The sequence below is a fragment of the Mytilus galloprovincialis genome, chromosome 7 (assembly GCF_965363235.1).
Source record: "Mytilus galloprovincialis chromosome 7, xbMytGall1.hap1.1, whole genome shotgun sequence".
NCBI lineage: Eukaryota > Metazoa > Mollusca > Bivalvia > Mytilida > Mytilidae > Mytilus > Mytilus galloprovincialis.
In genome coordinates this window covers 5,340,965-5,362,568 of record NC_134844.1, presented here as the reverse complement: position 1 = coordinate 5,362,568, position 21,604 = coordinate 5,340,965, and the positions used below count along the sequence as shown (strand labels likewise).

General features: G+C 31.1%; 2 protein-coding genes across 5 annotated transcripts in view; one reads left to right on the top strand and one right to left on the bottom strand.

Annotated features, from left to right (window-relative positions):
- LOC143082177 (rho family-interacting cell polarization regulator 2-like) overlaps positions 1 to 18,183 on the bottom strand; it is a 77,648-nt gene extending 59,465 nt beyond the window's left edge. The window contains exons 1-2 of one of the 4 annotated variants that reach the window (XM_076257743.1): positions 18,087 to 18,183; positions 720 to 779 (exon numbers count right to left, since the gene is read on the bottom strand). Coding sequence is in view for 3 of the 4 variants with exons in the window: in XM_076257738.1 (XP_076113853.1) it covers positions 720 to 779; positions 4,608 to 4,755 (208 nt within the window). In the remaining variant the exon portion in view is untranslated. Of the gene's footprint in view, positions 1 to 719; positions 780 to 4,607; positions 5,303 to 12,885; positions 13,001 to 18,086 lie in introns of those variants that run through there. The other 3 variants (XM_076257740.1, XM_076257738.1, XM_076257739.1) reach the window with 3 other exon arrangements.
- A 763-nt stretch (positions 18,184 to 18,946) lies between these two features.
- LOC143084102 (uncharacterized) overlaps positions 18,947 to 21,604 on the top strand; it is a 35,066-nt gene continuing 32,408 nt past the window's right edge. The window contains exons 1-2 of the mRNA XM_076260509.1: positions 18,947 to 19,183; positions 21,167 to 21,258. Of these exons, the coding sequence (XP_076116624.1) occupies positions 19,178 to 19,183; positions 21,167 to 21,258 (98 nt within the window). The 5' untranslated portion in view covers positions 18,947 to 19,177. The remainder of the gene's footprint in view (positions 19,184 to 21,166; positions 21,259 to 21,604) is intronic.

The window sequence follows — 21,604 nt, the reverse complement described above, 5'->3', positions numbered from 1 at the left end:
TATTTCTTTTTCCACCGCCCTATTTAATCATTTCAGTCACCTTTATTTAAAACACTGTTTTGATTACCCTGTGCACTACATACATTTTTAAATTGCAAAGTAAAATGAAACATTGTTGATACATGTTTTACTGTCTCTAAGAAACCTGGAATCTTTACTACGTGATGAATTTACAAAAGGGACTAACTCTGATTTATGTAAGGGAACTAACTCTGTGTTATGTAAAAAAGCATACTCTTTCTTTCATTGACTGACAGACATTGACAGATAGTCCTTAAAAGTTTTTCGTTTAAAAGAATCATAAAATGTACTGGTATGGTATATTAGGAAGAAGTAATTTAAACTTTTGAACTAATCTTTTCCTCAAAAAAAAAATTTTGAATACAAGGGAATTAACTCTAACCTCTTCTATTACTGAATCTCATTAAAAAAAAGAAAACAGGGATAATTTAAAAACAAGGGGTTCCCAACTAACGCAAAATAAAACATAAGAAAGTCAAGCCTTACTTTTTAACAAATGAATTTCAAAACAGTAAATGAATGAACAAAGGAGGATTCCGACCATCAAAATCTCCTTGTAGGGAAATAAAAAAAAATCCCTTCTTATCATATTGTATAAAGAAAAATTAACTTGTAGCATTTCTGTCAAATTCTCCTTGCAGAAAGAAAGCTTTAATTTTAACCTTAGGTGAATATATTTTTCAAGAATAAACTCTTACCCTTTCTACCAAATCCTCCTCCTAGAAAACTGGAATGTCTTGTAACACCAATACTTCTTCCTGAAAAGATAAAAAATACTGTTTAAATTGCCATTGATGTAATATGACTCTTGTTAATATTATTTTAAAATGCCTATATGTAAATAAAACTATGAGGTTTAAATAGGTGAATAAAGTGGATGAGGTGGGTATATGCCAATAAGACTTTGAATTACTCAAAAAACAGTCATGTAAAAAAGGCATATAGATGATAAAAAATGATAAAGGGTCTGCTGAACCCTGTGCCATGCCTGTGAAGGCTGTAAAAATGTATAGGATTGGTGACGTAACAAACAGCACACCAGATTATATTTATTGATCTTAAAGTTTTATTACAATCCTTACACCAAGATGAAATAAGATACCCTGCACTTAATAACGCGTGGTCAAATATAATTCAACTTTTTTCTCAAAGATTATTGGTAACATTATAATCAAATTCTTAATTTTCAAAGTCAGATAACCAAAAATATAACTTCCAAGTTTTGTTCAGATAAAACAGAAATATAATAATTAACTTTTCCCAAGTTTTGGTTATTAAAAAGGTACCAAGTTCATAATTGGATATGCTAGAAGCCTGTTTTGTCTACATTAAGACTCATCAGTGACACTCAGATCAAAATAGTTAGAAAGCAAAACAAGCAAAAACTCCAAAAAACAGCTATGGTAATCTTATAATGCCTGGGTATGAATGGTTGGATGGGCAAATTCAACTGGGTTAAATATGTTAAATGAATTATGTATCAAAACAAGCCAATACACTGTGTCATTTACTGTATCAATCTCCATTGAAGAGGATCATTACCTGATCAGACTTCAAAGGAATTTACCTGAGGATGATTGACAGGTGTAATTAACAAATTTATACACCTGATTGACCATGGAGTTTTAGTAAGGTTTTCTGTACAGAGATAAGACTAAACTATATAACACTATTTTCAAAAATTTCATAAACAAAACTAAAATATTTATGGACTTGTGTCTTTTTGGCTCGTCTGTCTAACTCTTACGTTTATTACACAATCTTAACTTGTATATTCTTAAATAGTATTCCTTGCTGAAATATCTTATTGGTATGTTAGGTGTCCCACTACCACCCTTCCCTCTTCTTTAAATTTAAATTGACGGCATCCAATACCACACAAACTCAACCCAACACCACAATCTTTTCCCTAAAATTCTATCAATCCTGTCATATGATAGCTGGAAGACTTTCCCACTCTGTTGTGGTTAATGTGGTTAATAAAATTGAGAATGGAAATGGGGAATGTGTCAAAGAGACAACAACCCGACCAAAATAAAAAAACACAACAGCAGAAGGTCACCAACAGGTCTTCAATGTAGCGAGAAATTCCCGCACCCGGAGGCGTCCTTCAGCTGGCCCCTAAACAAATATATACTAGTTCAGTGATAATGAACGCCATACTAAATGTTCATTCATTTAAATCAATTGTTTATAAACATATTTTCTTAAAAATAATAAAAGTCAGAGTCATATTGTTATTTGTAAAAATAATGAGATATTGTATAAATCAGTTTAATATCTCAGTTACATTATAAAGAAAAGTAGTAAAATAGGTTTTTATAAAAAGTGAACAGAGTACCAGGAAAGAAAACCTCACAGTGATTGTTATAACTGAAAATTTTAATATATAAATATTATTACTGTAAAATCTGATTAAACTGAACTGAAAATGTCGTTCAGATAAGATGGGTGAACAGTTTCCACAAATTTAAGTATGAAATAATTTATCACTAAAAGTGCTGATAGGAAAGTTCAGGGTTGCGTTCAATATCTTAGCCTCTACATAGTGCTACATAGATCTATGACTTCTGAACATGTAGCTAGCCTAGCTGCTACATAGATATTGATAGCAGCTAGGATAGCCACTCGTTCAGTAGACAAAAATATACGTAGCACTATGTAGCCGCTAAGATATTGAACGCAACCCTGTTAGAACTGTTTTCTATTACCATGGTTAGATTTTCGACAGGTTTCTCTGTTGTATTAATACTGTATACAGGAATGTCTGTGACTTAACTTTATACTAGGGTATCTAATGAAGCATGTGTAAAAATAAAGTTTATTTAATCAAATTTTAATTACTTATTGTGTTTGCTTCACTATCTGGTACCTGGCTGAGGCAGACCTGGTTATTATTGTTCTGGTACCTGGCTGAGACAGACCTGGCTATTAATATTCTGGTACCTGGCTGAGATAGACCTGGCTATTATTGTTTAATTTGCTTACTCATGATGTTGTGTAACAGCTGGTCAAACTCAAGTCAGTTGATACAAAACACTTGATATTAAAATAAAATATAATGGGAAATAAGAAAACAGAATATTGATTGATTAAATGGCGGAATATAATAAAATTCTGTCAGTTACAAGTTCTACAGAGCTTATGTTACATGTATAGTTTATAAATATGTACTGATTTTAAATAAAACTTCTATTTTTTGTCTACTATCCTCTGTATCTTATTATACAAGCCAATAATTATCAGAAGTTAAGTCAAGGTCATGACACCTTTAATCAAGGGCAATAACTTTATTCTGCAATTGTCAAAAGGTCATTTCCTTGAAGCCTGACTTTCGAACATTTTATTTCAATCGCATTGCAACATGAAATGTCAAAAAATTTTGGTGCTGTTAAGCATTTGATAGAATAAAAAATAATTGCATCCATTACATTATTGTTTAGGGCAAAATGAAGGCCACCTCCAGGTGTTTGATTTTCTTGCTGCGTTGAGGGCATATTGTTCACCTTGTGTTGTTTAATTCGCTGCTATTTGGATTAGTTGTTGTCTCTTTGACACATTTCCTGTAAAAAGTCATTGTGCTCTGTCATAGGGTTGAGGCGATCTAAATCTCAAGCTCTTGCCTTAGCCCACAAATGACTATAACAATTGAGCAAAACTGCAAAAATCCAAACAATCTTGACTATTTGTCTCAGTCATAATGATGAATGATATACAGCTCAACCCACACCTAAAATGATATTCGCACAGGAAGTGCATCTTGTAATATATAATTGATGGCATTAAATCACCCGTTGGTCATTGCATGTATATAAAAGTAAAGAGAAAAGGCTAATTTCATATTTATATAATTATGAGACAACTAACAACCAAAACATAATACGAAGATATTCTCTAATTCATTAAGCCTAAATATTTCTGTAAATTCCAAACGTTTGCCAAAAAAAATAAGACATTTAATCAACCTACAACTTCATACTAAATGATGTAACAATCAAATTGTGTCATCAAGAATTAGCTAATATTAACATAACAGATCCATGCAGGCTTTAGAAAACAATAAGCAAAGTTTGAAATGGGACATATTAAAATTCTATGCATCAACTATATATGTAGCCTCTGTAAGTGGTTGGGACTCCTGACCCTCCCCTCTAAATCAACCTCTGCATAAGTTGATCTCTTCTTTAAGAATAATTTGCTGAGCCAAATTAGCCAATAACATATACTTGCTTCTTTTAAAAACTTGAACGAAGTTACCTCCAGAAAATTTTGATAATCCTCATAGGCTGCACTCACAAAACCGCTTATCTTTTTTTTATTAAAAATTAAACTAAACATTGCTAAAGCTATTCATTGAGTATTCTTGTGCTTACATTCTTTACAGTTTTTGGAAGTTTGCAGATGTGATATATTTCTGGGATAAGTTAATTGGCTTATAGATTTAGATTTTATATCTTATATATCTATAATATATACTTAAATACAAGTAATCAAAAGAGGATAACTGCATGTACAGAACAATATAAGTAAATGATAATTAAACCTCCCTCTTTTTTTGTGTCCCACAATAAATGTAACAAACATACCTCTTCTTGCAGCAGATGCCGGTAAATTTTGTCCTAAATTGAATGTGACAGAACGTTTTACACCTTTGAATATTCTTAACCGATTCTGTTTCATGCTAGGAGAATGGTGTAAGTCAGTTAACCTGCTCTCGTCTCTCAAACGCTGCATTTTGATAGTTCAAAGTTTTCAAATTATTTGACATCTAACAAAATTCAATTTTTTTCTATCTCACTTAAAATTCAGATTTCAAAAAATTCAAATTCTTGAATTTCTTCAAGAATATATATTTTTGAAATTTCAAATCTAATTAAAAATTTTCCACTTATATCCAATTTTCACTCAAAAAATGTCTGATGCTATCAATGTTTTCCACCTATTTGGTACTGATATTATAATACTCCATCTCCCCATTAAAGGCACTCTAGTCTCCTACAGTCTCCAGTCACATTAAAATTCCACAATGTAAACAGATACTTTTATCAATGAAATAATTAAATCCCTGGTAAGAATGTCTTTGTTTAGAAATGTACTCACTTTGTAAAAGGTTCGTTTACCTTTAGGTGTCAAAAATCACTTGATCAAGTAATGATGTATTAATTATTGTCACCTCTCAAAATCACTCACTTATAACCAAATATTAGTATTACTTATAACATTAAAATAATTTCCCCCCATTATCCTCCAGGAAAAAGTCTATTAATTCTAATTTCAAAGATGCGAACTGTGAATTATCCTTTACTATTAAGCTCCCACATTTCACTGAATTGATTTCAGACTCTTAAATGCACGAAAATCATTTTCAATAATTATTATTCTCACTTTACAATTATTTTGAACATAAATGAATATTCACAATTTTTCACAGTATATTATACGTGAGTGAAGTCCTTTGTTATAACTTATATAACGTGTAAGTATTGGAAGACTATATTCAGATGTTTACTTCCATATGTTACCACAGGAATGTAACGTTAGTCATATTTGGTATTAAAAAAACACTATTTTTTACCATTTTTAATTAAATTCCGGTTGCCAATAAATTCAGTATCAGTAGCAAAAATCACATTAAACTTTGTAAATAAAGTAACAATAAGTTTTCTCAGGTTAAATGTAACGAACTTTAATTGCTTTTCCCTTTTTCTATCGTGACTGAAATTTTTGTTGAAAGACATAAAGGGTAATTTCTATACACTATGTTAAATTGAAATTGCCATCGCAGCCTCCATGTCAAGATTTTATCATACAAATAGTTTCGTGGTAGTGCCCATGCATACCTGTAGGTAATTACTCCAGGTAGATAGAACCTATTGTATGCTGGATCACATGTCCAAAGTCAAATGGTCATTCTATACCAATATACTTAAGTCAGAAAATCAGAATAACCATGTGTATGTATTGGCTCACCTGGTGTTGAAAAAAAAACCAGCAATAAAAAACCCGTCATCTTTAGCATTAAAAAAAAATCCCTTGCTTTGACATGGATAAAAATAAATTTAGCAAGGCCAGAATTTACTTTACTGTTAAAGAGACATTTTCTGAAAAACAAATGTAGTAGGGTCCCAGTTGATTCCCATTTCAATATCCCCTGGCCCTTTATAATTCCCAGATCTTACTTTACTGTTAAAAAGAAGCCCAGAAAAAAAGGTGGCAGGGTCCCTGTTGATTCCTTTTCAATATCCCTTGGCTTATTAAAAATTCAAGTTCTGTCATAACTTATAAAGTATACAGAATTTTGACCTTTCATATTCTCTGCTGATTTTTATTAAATACAAAAATACAATGTATGTCTGACTGGAATACTATAAATACAAAGGGTTATTATAAACTACCAGTAATCACATGTAGCTCTCAAATTCCTTTAAACCAGGTGAGCTAATAGATTTCACCTGACATTTACCTTATATATATATATATATATATCTAAAATGAAAATAAAAATTTCATTTCCCATTTGTTAAAAACTAAAATGCGGAGGTCAAACTTTTAAATATTTTGGGCCCTTGGCTATTTGTAACAAAGCCACAGCTCATTTAAACAAGCTTTAATTACATTTTAATAGATTTTCCATTAGATCACCACCCCTGGCTACTTGACAAGGAAAAGTATCTAAATATTTACCTATTATACCATATAATTAGGGCCTAGACTAATCTATCACTCTTAATTCATTTTTATTCATCCTATGTCAATACACAATACATATCATCAATTATTTGGTAAGAATGTCACAATGATTTAAAGAAATTGTCATGGAAATACTATTTTTGTTATTACGTAAAACATGTAATACATCAGAACAGAATTCCATCAATTAAATTCACAACATGAGCATAAACAAAATAACCAATCTAATATGCAAACCCTACACTTAGTACAAAATAAATAAAATTCTACAAAAAAATAAATCAGGAGGGGTGTTACTTGTGAATGAGGGATCATTGATATAGACTGAAACAGAAATTTCAACTTGAATGAGGGACGTCCTAGGTTCATTGTCACTTATTTTAAGTCATTAAATTTTTTTTTGAGGAATGGTGGTTTCATACATAGGACTACACTTTACCTGTCCTGGTTTTAAGCCCCTTATCGTACGTACAGAATAGAATAGAATACGTACAGAATATTTTATTATTCCAATCAAGGGCCCTAGATGGGCAGCATAACATGAACACATAACACAATACATCATGATTTGTAACAGAAAAACATTGTTATAAACTAAAATGAAACATTAGAAAAAAAAGTTCAGACAGATGTTATTATCTTCATTCTATAAAATCATTTAATTCTAGCAGAGACATATATCCAGGCAGGATCAGAACCATAAAACCATTACAATTATCATTGTTATTACATAAATTAATTAACATTTCGTCTAACATCTAGACATGTAATAATGTAGCTCCCTAAATATTTAAGTACAGACAAATTTTCATTAGTGAATAACCAAACAAATTTTACCTCATTTGAAAGTTGTATAAAATTAGGACAAATACAGTTTATCTCCTTGAAAAATATCTCCTTATCATTTTTGTATGCTGGACAACTAGTTATAAAATGTTGTTCATCTTCAACCAGATTTAGAGTACATTTCTTACAAAGCCTTTGGTCTCTTTCTATATATAATGTTTTATACCTGTCTCTTTCTATTTTGAGGTCATGTGCACTGATTCTAATTTATCTGATTACAACTGTCACTTTAAATGTAGGTCTTTCCTAAAATACATCAATCTTAATGTCTATTGCTGGACCCTATCAACAAACATCAATAAACCACCAAGGACATCTGTATATATAATGCCTGCCAAAAATATTCTAAAGTTAAAATTGAACAGAAAGGGCTCTACTTCCAAAAGGCAATATCAGAAAGATGTCAACTCTGCTATATATGCATAAATTGCAAAAATTAACTGAATATATAAAATACAACATTTTCAATATACCTGTTATATTACTATTGATCTGTTGTTAACAGCTGTTTGTCTGACAGGCAACATATTTCAGTGTGTAGTTTTATAAGTAATGTTTTCTTAGTAATTTGCAGGGTTTGGCAGAATAAATACTGCTAATTTAGAATTTAAGGCGTATATTTATTAAGCTTTAGTAGAAAACTGTAAGGCGATTTAACTGTACATTGTTGTTGTATGAATAAAAAGAGAGTTAGAACAAATTTCAATTAGAAAAAAAACAAACAAAACAAATAATTAAAAGACATCTTGAGGTTTTCAGCAATAGACAGGTTTATATACATTGCAAAGCCCTAAATTATCCCAATTCTAAACTAGTTGTTAATGAAATTACAGGAACTATCATATATATATGTCATTAATTCTATATTCTCTAAATGACAAAAAAGCATGAAGATATTACAGTTTCCATGACAACTACTGACAAGGTTGCTTACCTGTGAAGGCCCCCTGCTTTGACATGTGATGGGGTTTAATTAGTTCAACCCTCCCTCTTTTCTGTCTCTCTACAAACTAACATAATATACTATTCTAAAATACACCAGGATGTCATTAAATGTAATTGGGTATTCTGCCTTAACCATGCTTTACCATAGAGCATGTTATAATTAAATAAGTAACAGCAACAACAGACTCCACCAGAGATTAAACAATGATTTGTTTAAATTTTTTTTATTGCAAAACTTATCAGTGAACATTTATCTAGGGAATATAAGACAGAGAATGTATGTGAAAGAGACAGCCAACTGATAGTTTACTATAAACTAGTATGTTTTAAATATTGAATATTTCATACTATTAAGATGTGGAAAAATTTGTAGAATTATCTTACAAAAAGGTATCAAGCATTTTTCAATTCAGAAATAAACCCATTTCCATTCTAAATTTTATTAAGAACATTTTATAGGCCTGACATAAAGACCCACACATTATAATTTTGACTTTTGCACATTTATGCCACTACAAAACAATGTCTTCAGTAAACCTGTCACATAATTATCAACTATTATGTCTCTGTGTGTGGGATACATGTACATATACTAACCCCCTTGTCACAGTCATGTTTACATATGTATAGCAAACAATGTTTGCGTTGGTCAGATTCTGTCAAATTTGACACCTTTAATGGTTTTAATAAGAGATATTTTGTGTCCTTGTTGTCTAATCTCGTGAACCTATACAAAAACATAGTGGTAAATAATGTAACTTTCTTTCTTTGAAAATTTATTAAAAAACAAGAGGCTCTCAAGAGCCTGAATCGCTCACCTTAATTTTTTGGGTTAAATCTCTCATCAATGATTATTTTGGCTTTTCAATTTATTTAAATGTTCTTTGAATCGTCCTATTTTCTTCAAAAGCAAAAAAAAAATCATTTTCTCCTATGTTATATTTTAGCCATAGGAGCTATGTTTCTGACATACAAGGAAATGAATTTGGTTTAGTAGTTTTAGAGGAGAAGATTTTTTAAAGTTAGCTAATATGATGAACAAATTGTGAAAAATTGTCATTAAAGGACAATTACCCCTTAAGGGGTCAATTGACAATTTTGGTCATATTAACTTATTTGTAGATCTTACTTTGCTGATCATTTTTGCTGTTTACAGTTTATCTTTATCTATAATAATATTCAAGATAATGACCAAAAACTGCAAAATTTCCTTAAAATTACCAATTAAGTGGCAGCAACCCAACAATGGTTTGTTTGATTCATCTGAAAATTTCAGGGCTGATAGAACTTGACCTAATGAACATTTTTACCCCATGTCAGATTTGCTCTAAATGCTTTCGTTTTTTTAGATATAAGCCAAAAACTGCATTTGACCCCTATGTTCTATTTTAAGTAACGGCGGCCATGTTTCTTGACGGATCAAAAATCAAAGCACACACTTTGTGCAGGATAATCTAAGGAACAATCATGCTAAGTTTCATCCAAATCCATTCAGTAGTTTCAGAGAAGATTTTTTAAAGTTAGCAAATGTGATGAACAAATTGTGAAAAATTGTCATTAAAGGACAATTACCCCTTAAGGGGTCAATTGACAATTTTGGTCATATTAACTTATTTGTAGATCTTACTTTGCTGATCATTTTTGCTGTTTACAGTTTATCTTTATCTATAATAATATTCAAGATAATGACCAAAAACTGCAAAATTTCCTTAAAATTACCAATTAAGTGGCAGCAACCCAACAATGGTTTGTTTGATTCATCTGAAAATTTCAGGGCTGATAGATCTAGACCTAATGAACATTTTTACCCCCATGTTAGATTTGCTTTAAATGCTTTCGTTTTTGAGATATAAGCCAAAAACTGCATTTGACCCCTATGTTCTATTTTAAGTAATGGCGGCCATGTTTTTTGACGGATCAAAAATCGAAGCACACACTTTGTGCAGGATAATCTAAGGAACAATCATGCTAAGTTTCATTCAAATCCATTCAGTAGCTTCAGAGGAGAAGATGTTTGAAAAATTGTTAACGACGACAGACGACGACGGACGCCAAGTGATGAGAAAAGCTCACATGGCCTTTTAGGCCAGGTGAGCTAACAATGATATTTTATTTGATATCTATTCTTATTCTTTTATTGACTAAAATGGTAGTAAAATTCTGGACAACGTTTAGCCAGAATTCTCAAACCCTTATCTTGTTAAATATTTTCTTGTATCCTGTCTTTTTTTTCTTCCCTAATCATACAGTAATATAACAAACAAGATACCAATCCTCCTTGATACATGTAATGATCGGTTTAATATTTATTTAAAATATCATAGTTATATAGTTATAGACTTAGACAGGTCTACACACCCTACATGAATCAGAGAAGAAAATAACTGCATATCTTATCTTAAGTCTCTTACAAAATTTAATTAGTTTGTTACATATTTTTATTCTGGCAAGGTTATCATAAGCCAGAATGGGAGATAACTCTAAAAGATATAATTGAATGTTCTCAAACCTTTCCAAAAAAATGGAAAACAAAATAACAGATATATAGGATTAGCTATTCAGAGATAAGAATTTCCTTGAGATTTACCATCTTACAATTTTTTTTACCTTTCAGTTTGCACTTTGTTGAAGTATCTAAAAGCAGGTCTACATAAACAGAGAGTTGTAAACTGCTACACCACTTCGTCCTGAGTGGAATTTGATATATTGACAATCATAACACATCTTCTTATTGACACCACACAGCAGTAAAAACAGATGTAAACATAGAAACATGGACATAAAGTCCCTCAACATTTCTAGGAAAACATGGACCATTTGTTTTTACCTTCCACGTGTCCATAACCACAATAGGTTCAATGAGGTTTCTTAACAATTCTGTGATGACTTGGACCATTATAACCTTAAAGTGTCTCCAAACACTAAATAATCAATGATATCCCTTGAAAATTCTACAATAACATGGACCCTTGTCAGCTTTTGGTGTCTTCAGTCAATAAGGTCCCTTGGCAATTATGCAATGAACTGGACCCTTGTTAGATTTAACGTGTCTTCGGTTAATAAGATCTCTTTAACAACATGGACCATTGTAACGTTTTGGTATCTCCAAACACTTGAGACTCAAAGATATCCCTTTAAAATTCCACAATAACATGGACCATTGTTACCTTTAAGTGTCTTGGGTCAATAAGGTCCCTTGACAATTCTACAATAACTTGGACTATGTAAGCTTTTAGTGCCTTGGGCCTTTAAGGTCCCATGACAATTTTACAATAACTTGGACCATTGTAAGCTTTTATTGATTTTGATATTAAAGTGTCTCCAAAACCTGAAGACTCAATGATATCCCTTGAAAATTTTACAATAACATGGACCAATTGTAAGCTTTTAGTGTCTTGGGTCAATAAGGTCCCTTGATAATTCTAAAACATGGACCATTGTAACCTTTGGGTGTCTCCAATCACTAAAGACTCAAAATGATATCCCTTGAAAATTCTAAAATAACATGGACAGTTGTAAGCTTTTAGTGTCTTGGGTCAATAAGGTCCCTTTACAATTTTACAACACTGTTGGTGTCTTCAGTCAATAATGTCCTTTTAACAACATGGGCCATTGTAAACTTTTAGTGTCTTGGGTCAATAAGGTCCCTTTACAATTTTACAACACTGTTGGTGTCTTCAGTCAATAATGTCCTTTTAACAACATAGACCATTGTAAACTTCTAGTGTCTTGTCTTTGGTCAATAAGGTCCCTTGACAATTCTACAAGTTAGTGCAACATGGTTAGTCTTCGGCACAGGGGGTCTTTTCCTATATGATGGTACGTGTATATACAGATGTGCGGCTTGAATGGGTACATTTTTTCACACATAATGTAGATAAATGGGTTGCGATTTCACCAAGGTAATATGTCAATGGGTCAATAATTTTCATCTTTCGATTAGATTTTTGTATAAATGCTGTTTTATTGTTTAAAATAAAGTCAAGATGTAGAAAATTTGATTTGTAACAACTGTGAAATACTAGTATATATGAATGGGTTATGATTTTTCCAAGAAATATGTTTATTGGTCAGGATTTCTCAAGACTACAATGTATGAATGGGGGGGGGGGGGGGGGGGGGGGGGGGGGGGGTTGAAATCCCAGCTCACTCAGCACATCTGTAACCAAAAAAACCATGTTGAGACCCCCTAATGATCTTCAGTGAATAAGATGACCCCTCACAATTTTGGACCAAGCTTTCTAATCTTTTAAGCCAAACTCAATGAAGGTCTTAAAATACTCTACATTTTAACAAGGTCATTGCACTCTCTGATACCAAATACAAAGGTCAAACATAGTTCATTAACAAACCAATAGAAGGGAAATAACTCATACTTCCTACCTGTTATTGTTGAATAATTCCGAGGACACTGTTGCACCTCAGTGTAAGGCCTTATCCAATATTCTGTTGGAATAATATTTTCCCAATCTAAACTTGTCATTATGAATAACTAGCAGATACAATTCAAATTGTAAAACATCTCTATCCTTTATAACAGCATCCCTTTTTCAAATATTATATTTCCAATAAAGCTTCAATTCTCTACAAGTATGTTAAATTAATTATCACATAATAAGTGGTCAACATTTAAATCTGTAATAATATTTCTCCTTCTGTCAAACCATTTTCTTCACATTACTAACAAATCACGCCACATAATTAAGATGTTGTCTGAGAGTTGTTTTTGGCAGGCCAACAGCGAAGAACGGGTAATACTTTTCTGCGACAAAGTGCCAAAATACTTCCTGCTATGTATATACCTTGTGTCAATAAGTTTCAGATGTAAACGATAAAAAGTAAGTTTGTTAATCACTAAGTAACGATTATTTTGGGAATGATTTTACACATTTTTCTTGTTTCAAGTTATTAATCAGTAGTCTATCATAATAAAACTAATTATGATGTTTTTTCGGCTGAAGTGGATTTCTGGTCAATCTTTGTCCTTTTCGTTTCCACAGAAACAAAATTAAATCTACAAACTTGCTAGAAAGTCAAGCAATCAACTTTTACCTTGATTATTTTCATAAAAAAAGTCTGAAGTAGAAAAACTTGGCACTATCAGCAAATATAATCGAAAAAATATTACTGGTGATTATATTTATATCAAATGAAATTATTTTCAACTGCATGATTACTTCTTTATAGTATTTCAATCCTCCAGTAAAAAAAGATGAGCTTACAAGAGATCTCCAAAATTAGCTGACAACGATGCAGGAAATATCTAATTCAAAAGCTATCTGATCACACAAGCCCATAGATGTTAACACCCCCGCTGATTCTTAACATAATCTTTGATCATGCCCAGAAATTGATGTTTTAATGGAACACATAAAAAAATATCAGTTGCATTCATTACATATGATCACCTAAGTTCCTGTTATTAAAGTCTTCTAGTGTATATTTCTTCCTTTGAATATTATAGAATTTTTTTTTCGCTATTATTTATATGTTATTAAAAGAAATGGTTTATCCAAAGAAACGTTTCATTCCACCAGACAGCTTAATATAATCTCATGTCAAACATTTATCTTCATCATTTCAAGGAAAAAACTCAGCAGATATCAGACAAACTACGATTAAATTTCATAAAAATTCAAATCTTGCACAGATTATGAAGTCAACATGTAAAATGAACTCCTCTATATGAAATTAAATTTGAAGAGCTTGATATAAATATATAGTTCCCAAACCTTGTGATGTATAGACATCGGATAATGAAAATAAATCCTTAAATATCATCTGAGGTGAAAATAGGAAATATATCAGAAAAATGCTTTGTTGCTGAAATTCAAGGAAAAAACATGTCAAATGTAAATCAGAATTTTTCAGAATTTTTAGTAGTTGTATATAAGTCTTTATTTTAGTTGCTGTATGTTTTTTTTATAGGACTTTAATGTATATATAAATTAAAAACAAATCAAGGTTTCTCCCATTATGGCCCCAACTTTCACCTGAATTGATACCTACATGTATAATCTAATCAATTTTCAATTTCTATTGTAATAGTTCAGAGTACAATAGGTAAATGATAGGTAATTTGCTCTGTATCCAAATTGTCAAAATATAATCGGTCATTTATCAACAACATCACCATTTGATGTACATAAAATTTATACTGTATACATATATATATGTATATTTTTTAATGCCTTTGTATTATACATACCCAATCCCCAGAGATCAAAGTATTCAATAAATAAAATGAATTATGGACCAAAATTTATTTCTTAAAGGATTTATGTTTTTTTTTATTCTGAAATTACTTTCTTCTTGATTTCACTGACATGTATTTTATTGAGTGACACTGTATAAATAGAATCCCACAATTCAACTAAACAAGTGTTTATCTAACAAACTTAAAATTATCCCAAGGTATTACTAGTATGGTATTAGAGTATTAGTTTTCTGTTTTGCTTTTTCCAATCATATTGTGTTGTAAAATGATGCCCTTTATGGGTTCTTGATTAGATTAATAAAATTCTTATCTTATCTTACCTTATTAAACTTGCAGTCAGACAGACATGAAAACAATATTCATTTTATTTAAATCACAGATGAACATGGGCACAGAGAAAGTTGAAAATGTTGATAAATTTCTTATACATTATGGAAGGACAAAGTTTGAGAGGGGGTTTACCTAACAAATAAACCTCTCAGTGCAAACATCTGCACAGTTATCTTCATGCAAGTATAAATGATGTGAAATATCATATATATAACTATAACACCTATCACTTCTAATATTATCCAGGATGAAATGTCAGATCTAAAGAGAAAAAAAAACCTTCTAAAATTTTGACATGAGAAAGGTCCCATAATGGATAATATCTTTAGTAAATCAAAACTTTATCAGATTGGTATAATGTCAATTTACCAGTGTTTCTTTAATTCTAATTTGGAAAACCAAAAAAAAGGGTAATACTTGATTTTAATAATTTTAGCTTTTTTTTTTCATTACAGCAAGGGGAGATAACCACAATTTTATCTGTAAAATTTTACAACATTAATGATCCCCATCAGCAGAATTTAGATTATTGGTCCAATTATTGCTGTTGACCAAAAACTGAGACTATCCCATACTATTTGTTGGAGTAGTTTCAGACAGAAACAATACTTTTATTATATCTATCATTTTCTATCATTTCTAGTTAACTTTATACGTAAACACAGACCTCACAAGATCAGTTTTTTTAAACATGTATTTTGAAAAAAACATGTGTCTTTATTATGTTTATGCCTTTACCCTTTCCTCCATGGATTTATTGTTTTACATACTTGAATTGCATAGGATTTTTTCCATAAAAAAAAATCATCAGGTTTCTAGTATTAATGAATTGCTATAATGAATATTTCATCAATGAAATTACAGTCAGATCTCCCCATGAATATCCTTTATATGTCAGATACAAAGTTTATTTAAGTTTGATAAAAGTTTTTTGTAGGTAAGACGTTTCAACTACACAGGCCTCATTATGGAGGAAAGGGTTATAGAAATTTCTAAAGACACAATTGTCTCAAGATGTCTCAAGGTACTGATGAGTCATGCTTACAAATTTTGACTTAAGAAAGGTCCTATAATGGATAATATCTTTAGTAAAACAAAACCTTATCAGATTTGTTGAAATAAATTTACCAACAGGTATTTTTTAGTTTATTTTGGTATACATCGGAAAATCAAAAAAAAAAATTGGCAAAACTTGATTTATTAATTTAAGTTTTTTTTATTCAGGCAAGGGGGGACAACCACAATTTCATCTGTAAAATTTTACAACATAATGATTGTCATCAGCAGAATTTATAAAATTGGTCTAATTATTGCTGTTGACCGAAACTGAGACTATTGATACTTTGTGTTGTGTGTTTTTATAGTCTCAGACTGAAGCGATGTTTTTATTACATCTATGACTTACTATCATTTCTTGTTAACTTTATAGGTATATAAACAGAGATCTAACAAGGCAGTTTAAGACACATCTTGAGACAAATATGTTTTTATAATGTTTATGCCTTAAAGAAATGTCTAAAGACACAATTGTCCAAAGATGTCTCCCGATATTGATGATAACACCACACACCTTATCTTCTTAAATAAAAATAGTACAACCAATAATTGAACTTCACACAGTTAAAAGAAAAAAATTAAATTATAAATCATTCAATGAATGAACTTAATGCCCAGATCTCAATTTTTTTTAAGTCATTAAAGTTTAACAATAACCAGTAAATCATGGTGACATCCTCCTTTCTAATATTATCAGCATCAAGTTTATTGAATACTATAGAACCCATCCCTGCAGATATATATCAAACTTACAAATTTTGTCTTGATCCTTGTTCTAAAGGTGGCTATTTATTATTTTCCCAAGAAATTTCTTTAAGACATTAACTAACAAAAAAAAAGTTGTAAAACAGTACCTTTTTGTTTAAATTTATTGCATCACATTATAAACCAAATTTTAATGTTAAAGCCTTTCAGAAATAATGATAAGATCAGGGTAAAACAATTATATAATACAAGCTTATAGAAATGTATTCCTGATTAGAATCAGATTTATTCATCAGACTATATTTCAAATGTTAATATGCACTAGGGAGAATTATACTGCTTTTTTTTAACCTTCTACATAGAAAATTAACTAGGCCTATCCTTCTTCTAAAACATTTATAAAGACTGATCAACATGATCAAGGACAATCAATTTTTACGTGAGCTAAAAATGTTTGGTTTTTAATTACTCAGACCTTTTCTCTTAAGATTTGACCTTTGACCTTTAATATAATCATTCTCTGCTTATTGTTATTAGAATGATGCACACTACATTAGACTAAGCTTTCCAACCCCCCTTTTTTTGCCTCCCCCATCACAATAAACATTATAACTTCAATGATGCATTACACTACATTCCATTCAGCCTCCTCTTTGTTATATATTAAGTGTGATGATAAATGCTGAGTGTGTTTTGACAGTTATACAGACCACTTCTGTTAATCTATTATCTCAGCAAACTAATAATCATTATATGTCTAGTTTGTGAAAATCATATCTTAATGACATTTACTTCATTGCAAAATAATCATTTCAAGAAATCAGGAATTATATCTTTTGTTATTAAAAACTGGTCAAGTTGACACATCTTACCTTCTAAATGAATAGCTTACCATTGCATTTTGTCAGCCTAATATGTGTATATTAGCAAAGCAAGAGTATTGGGTACTTTAATAGTGGGTCTCATTGGAGTCTAAGCGTGATGTAGGGTTGCCGATTCTTTGTAAGCGTGACACACGAAAGTCAAATTATTGTGCCGTGAAAACGGGAAATGAGGTCTAGTGGGACACAGGAAATTACAAAAAAATAAGAATTGCTTACGCAAATAGTGTAAGCGGGATAAGGGAATCTTACAAAATACTAAGCGGGATCCGGGATCAGGACCCCCCAATGAGACCCCCTTAATAAATATAAAATCTATTAAAAAATCTAAATAAACTTGTGGTCATCTGAAGTTTCTTGAAGAAAAAAATTATATTATATAATTAAGTACTTACCATTGCTGTGTGTGTGGGTAATTAACAAGAATCTTTAATTAATCTGTAATTAAGTGAGAAGTGAAGATAAGCATGTCTACAATTTACACATGGATTACATATTATGCATCCCTATAGTACATTACATGGATTATTCACCACTTTTAAAACAGTTCATTACAGTGTAACAAATATCATCTGGACCTTTCACACAAACTGATCTTCAATGAACAGCAACATTGTCAATATACGTTCTGGTAGCTCACCATTATAAATAAAAATTAATGTCCCTCATAAAGGGAGACAACTGAAAGAGGGATCTCTATTTTCAGGGTCAATTAAGGGAATTGGCAAATAGCCTATTAGAGTACATTAAGATAATTATTCAAGAATTTTCAATTTGGACTTTTTGAGTTCCTGATGGAGAAATCCTGAAAAGACTTAGCTTCAAATTGCAAAGTTCATAAAATTTAATTTCCATATTTAAAGATAAAAAGGTTCATATCATGAACATTTTACTGTAGATTACAAGGTCATATACTAGATGCTGAAAATGAATGATTATAACATGCAAGGTTAAAGGTAATGGTTTCAACAGATTTAATGGTTTCAAGTGCAGAGAATTATTAAAACTGCATATTCTGGTCTGCTCAAATAACTGAAAATATATTTGTTTGCCCATGACTAGTGATGACAGAATATTCTGTCCAATAAAGATAAATAATTAAATTTTTTTTTTCTCAAAATGCAGGATTACAGATCTTTATATAGATCTACTACAAAAATGAAAATAAATAACCTATACTAGCTACAGGTTAAAATGGATATGCCACCTGCCAAAAATGCTCCTGTCCTGATCACCATATCTATCTTCAAATCAATCATGCCATTTTATCTGTCACGGAAATTTATCACCGGTACCGATTCCACATTTTTTTTAGAAACCGCGGGAAATAATCTCCCCTGTCTTTGCAATGTCAACAATGCACAAATGAAGATTTCGAAATGGATGTACGATCTTTCAAAAAATAACAGTTGATTAATATGATAATGTGATTAACTGTCATTAGATAAGTTGTTGGTATGTTTGTTTAACAACGAAACAGACTGTCATGTCGGTAAGAAATTAGAATAAATTGAGGTTCATATTTGACTGATTCTTAGCAAACTGTTGACACATAATTTCTGTATGTATGAGGCACAGGCACTTGTTTCTATTCATGGGAAGGTCAACTATTCGTATAAATAGAAGCTATTTATATGGATAGTCGACCTTCCCATGGATAGAAACAAGTGTCTGTGGTCTGAGGGTCTTAATTGGGGATATTTGTGACGACTTACGGTAAAAATTCTTGGCAAATGACTTTAACAGTAACAGTGTCAAACAATACACCTTATCGCTATTCCCGGCTGACCCGTCCGCTTGAACTTTTGACGTCAACAACAATCACTTTTCCATTGTGGCGTCAGACATTTTGTTTTATGACGTCAAAATTTTACGGGAACCTGTGTGATTTCCAGCAATGGCGGACAAATAGCGATAAGGTGTATTCAAATGGGAAAACCAAGGTCTAATTAATCTATATAAAAAACGAGAAACACTAGCTTATAAACCACATAAACAAACAACAACAAAAAACAACCACTGAACATCAGATTCCTGACTTAGGACAGGTTCAAACTATTGGAGTGGTATTAAATGTTTTAAAGGTACCAAACCTTCTCTTTTTTCTGAAAAAGTAGTATAACAGTAGTATAACATCACAACATAGAAAGACACACTATAAAATATCCGTCAAAAAGTGACAAATAAACACACAATGATCAAATAAATTTGATCTGTTCTTTGTTCATCTATATATATATGGAACATTAATTAGGCATTCTGTTTTTTCTTTTGAATTGTTTTACATTTTATTTCAGGCTTTTTTATGGCTGCATACTATGTGGTATGGGCTTGCTCATTTTTGAAGGCAGTTGTTAATTTCTGTGTCATTTGGTCTCTTGTGAAGAGATGTCTCATTGGCAATCATACCACATCAGTGATATTGTTTGCCTCAAATTACAGCCGAAATTCGGCCTTTTCCCCTAGAGAAAATTCCCAATTACTAAAAAAAATGGCTTAAAATTCCTCCCAAAAAGTTCAACATTTTCCCAAAACAGTGATGGCATTGGTAGTAATGTTTGTAAATTTCGTATTCATGTTATTATTTTGATATTAGAAAGCACTTTTGAGATCCAGTTTTCTGATCAGAATCATCATGGTGTTTGTAAGACACATGGTTTTCAATGCATTAAGTACCATCATTGTTTTGGTTTCACTCCCCTCTCGAAAAGTACCTTTCAGGTTGAAAATGTCTGACAACCAAAATATACATGAAAAAACAGTGCAAAAAAGACAGCAAAGGTCAGCAAAAAATAGGAGATGTGTTTAGAATCAAAAATATAAAAATTTCCCAATTTCAATAAAAAATATGCAATTTTCCCAATAAAAAACGGTAGAGGTAGTTTTGAAAAAAGACAACAATATCACTGCACATCTTTTTTTTATATTTTGAACCAATACTGTGGTGCTGATAGTTGTTTTTCAATTTTTATGTGCATCATAATCATACCTGCCAACTTTTCAAAATGCCAATGGGGGTTTTACGTGCAAGATGGCTCTTATAGTCCCACAAAACCATAAGGGGCCTTCAAATACATTTTAATGTTGTGTTTTGGCTTTTTCACACTCATACAAGCCTATTGACATTGCAAAATTGATTGTTTTGTTTAAAATTGTGAACAAAATTGCTCTTTCGAAATTTCCATTTGGGAGCCTCCATGTGGGAAATCCCCTGGAAATAGTGATAGTTGGCAGGCATAATTTTATTCACCAGTTTTTACCAGAGTAGGCATTAAGTGTTCCCATGTTTATGTGCCAAAATTGGTTTCCATCCTCTTACTTTAGTTTGCCTCAACCATATGTTATGAAACTTCTACACAATGCTTATTACTGCAAAACAGAGATCAAGTTTAAATTTGGGTCATATCACTTTTAACATTATTTATAAATGCAAGTGGACACCTCCATTTATTCATTTATAGTTGAATACTTTTAGGATAAACAATCAGCCAGATATGGAAAAGAGAAAAGTCAAGACTTGAAAGATTTTTTTAGAAGTGTCAGACTTGGTGATGTTAAGTCTATCAGGTAACTTGGATCAAAACACACTAAATTTCTGTTTATTGTCCACTTGACCTAGAACTATATATTAGCAGAAACAAAATCATATAAATCCATTTTTTCAAATTGATATTTTTCCCTTAATTTTTTCTGACATATGATAGATGCCTTATCTGACTATTAAGTTTTGGTGTATAATTAAAAAAAAGTTTCCAATTAGGTTTCTATTTTAAATTTTATTTGAAGTGTTGATTGCCTGATGAAGTATACATAGTGTAACAGCCTTCCAATCAAAAACAAAAACAACATTCATTGTCACAAGTGGTTTGAAAAAGTCAAATAACGAAAATACTGAACTCCAACAAAAATTCAA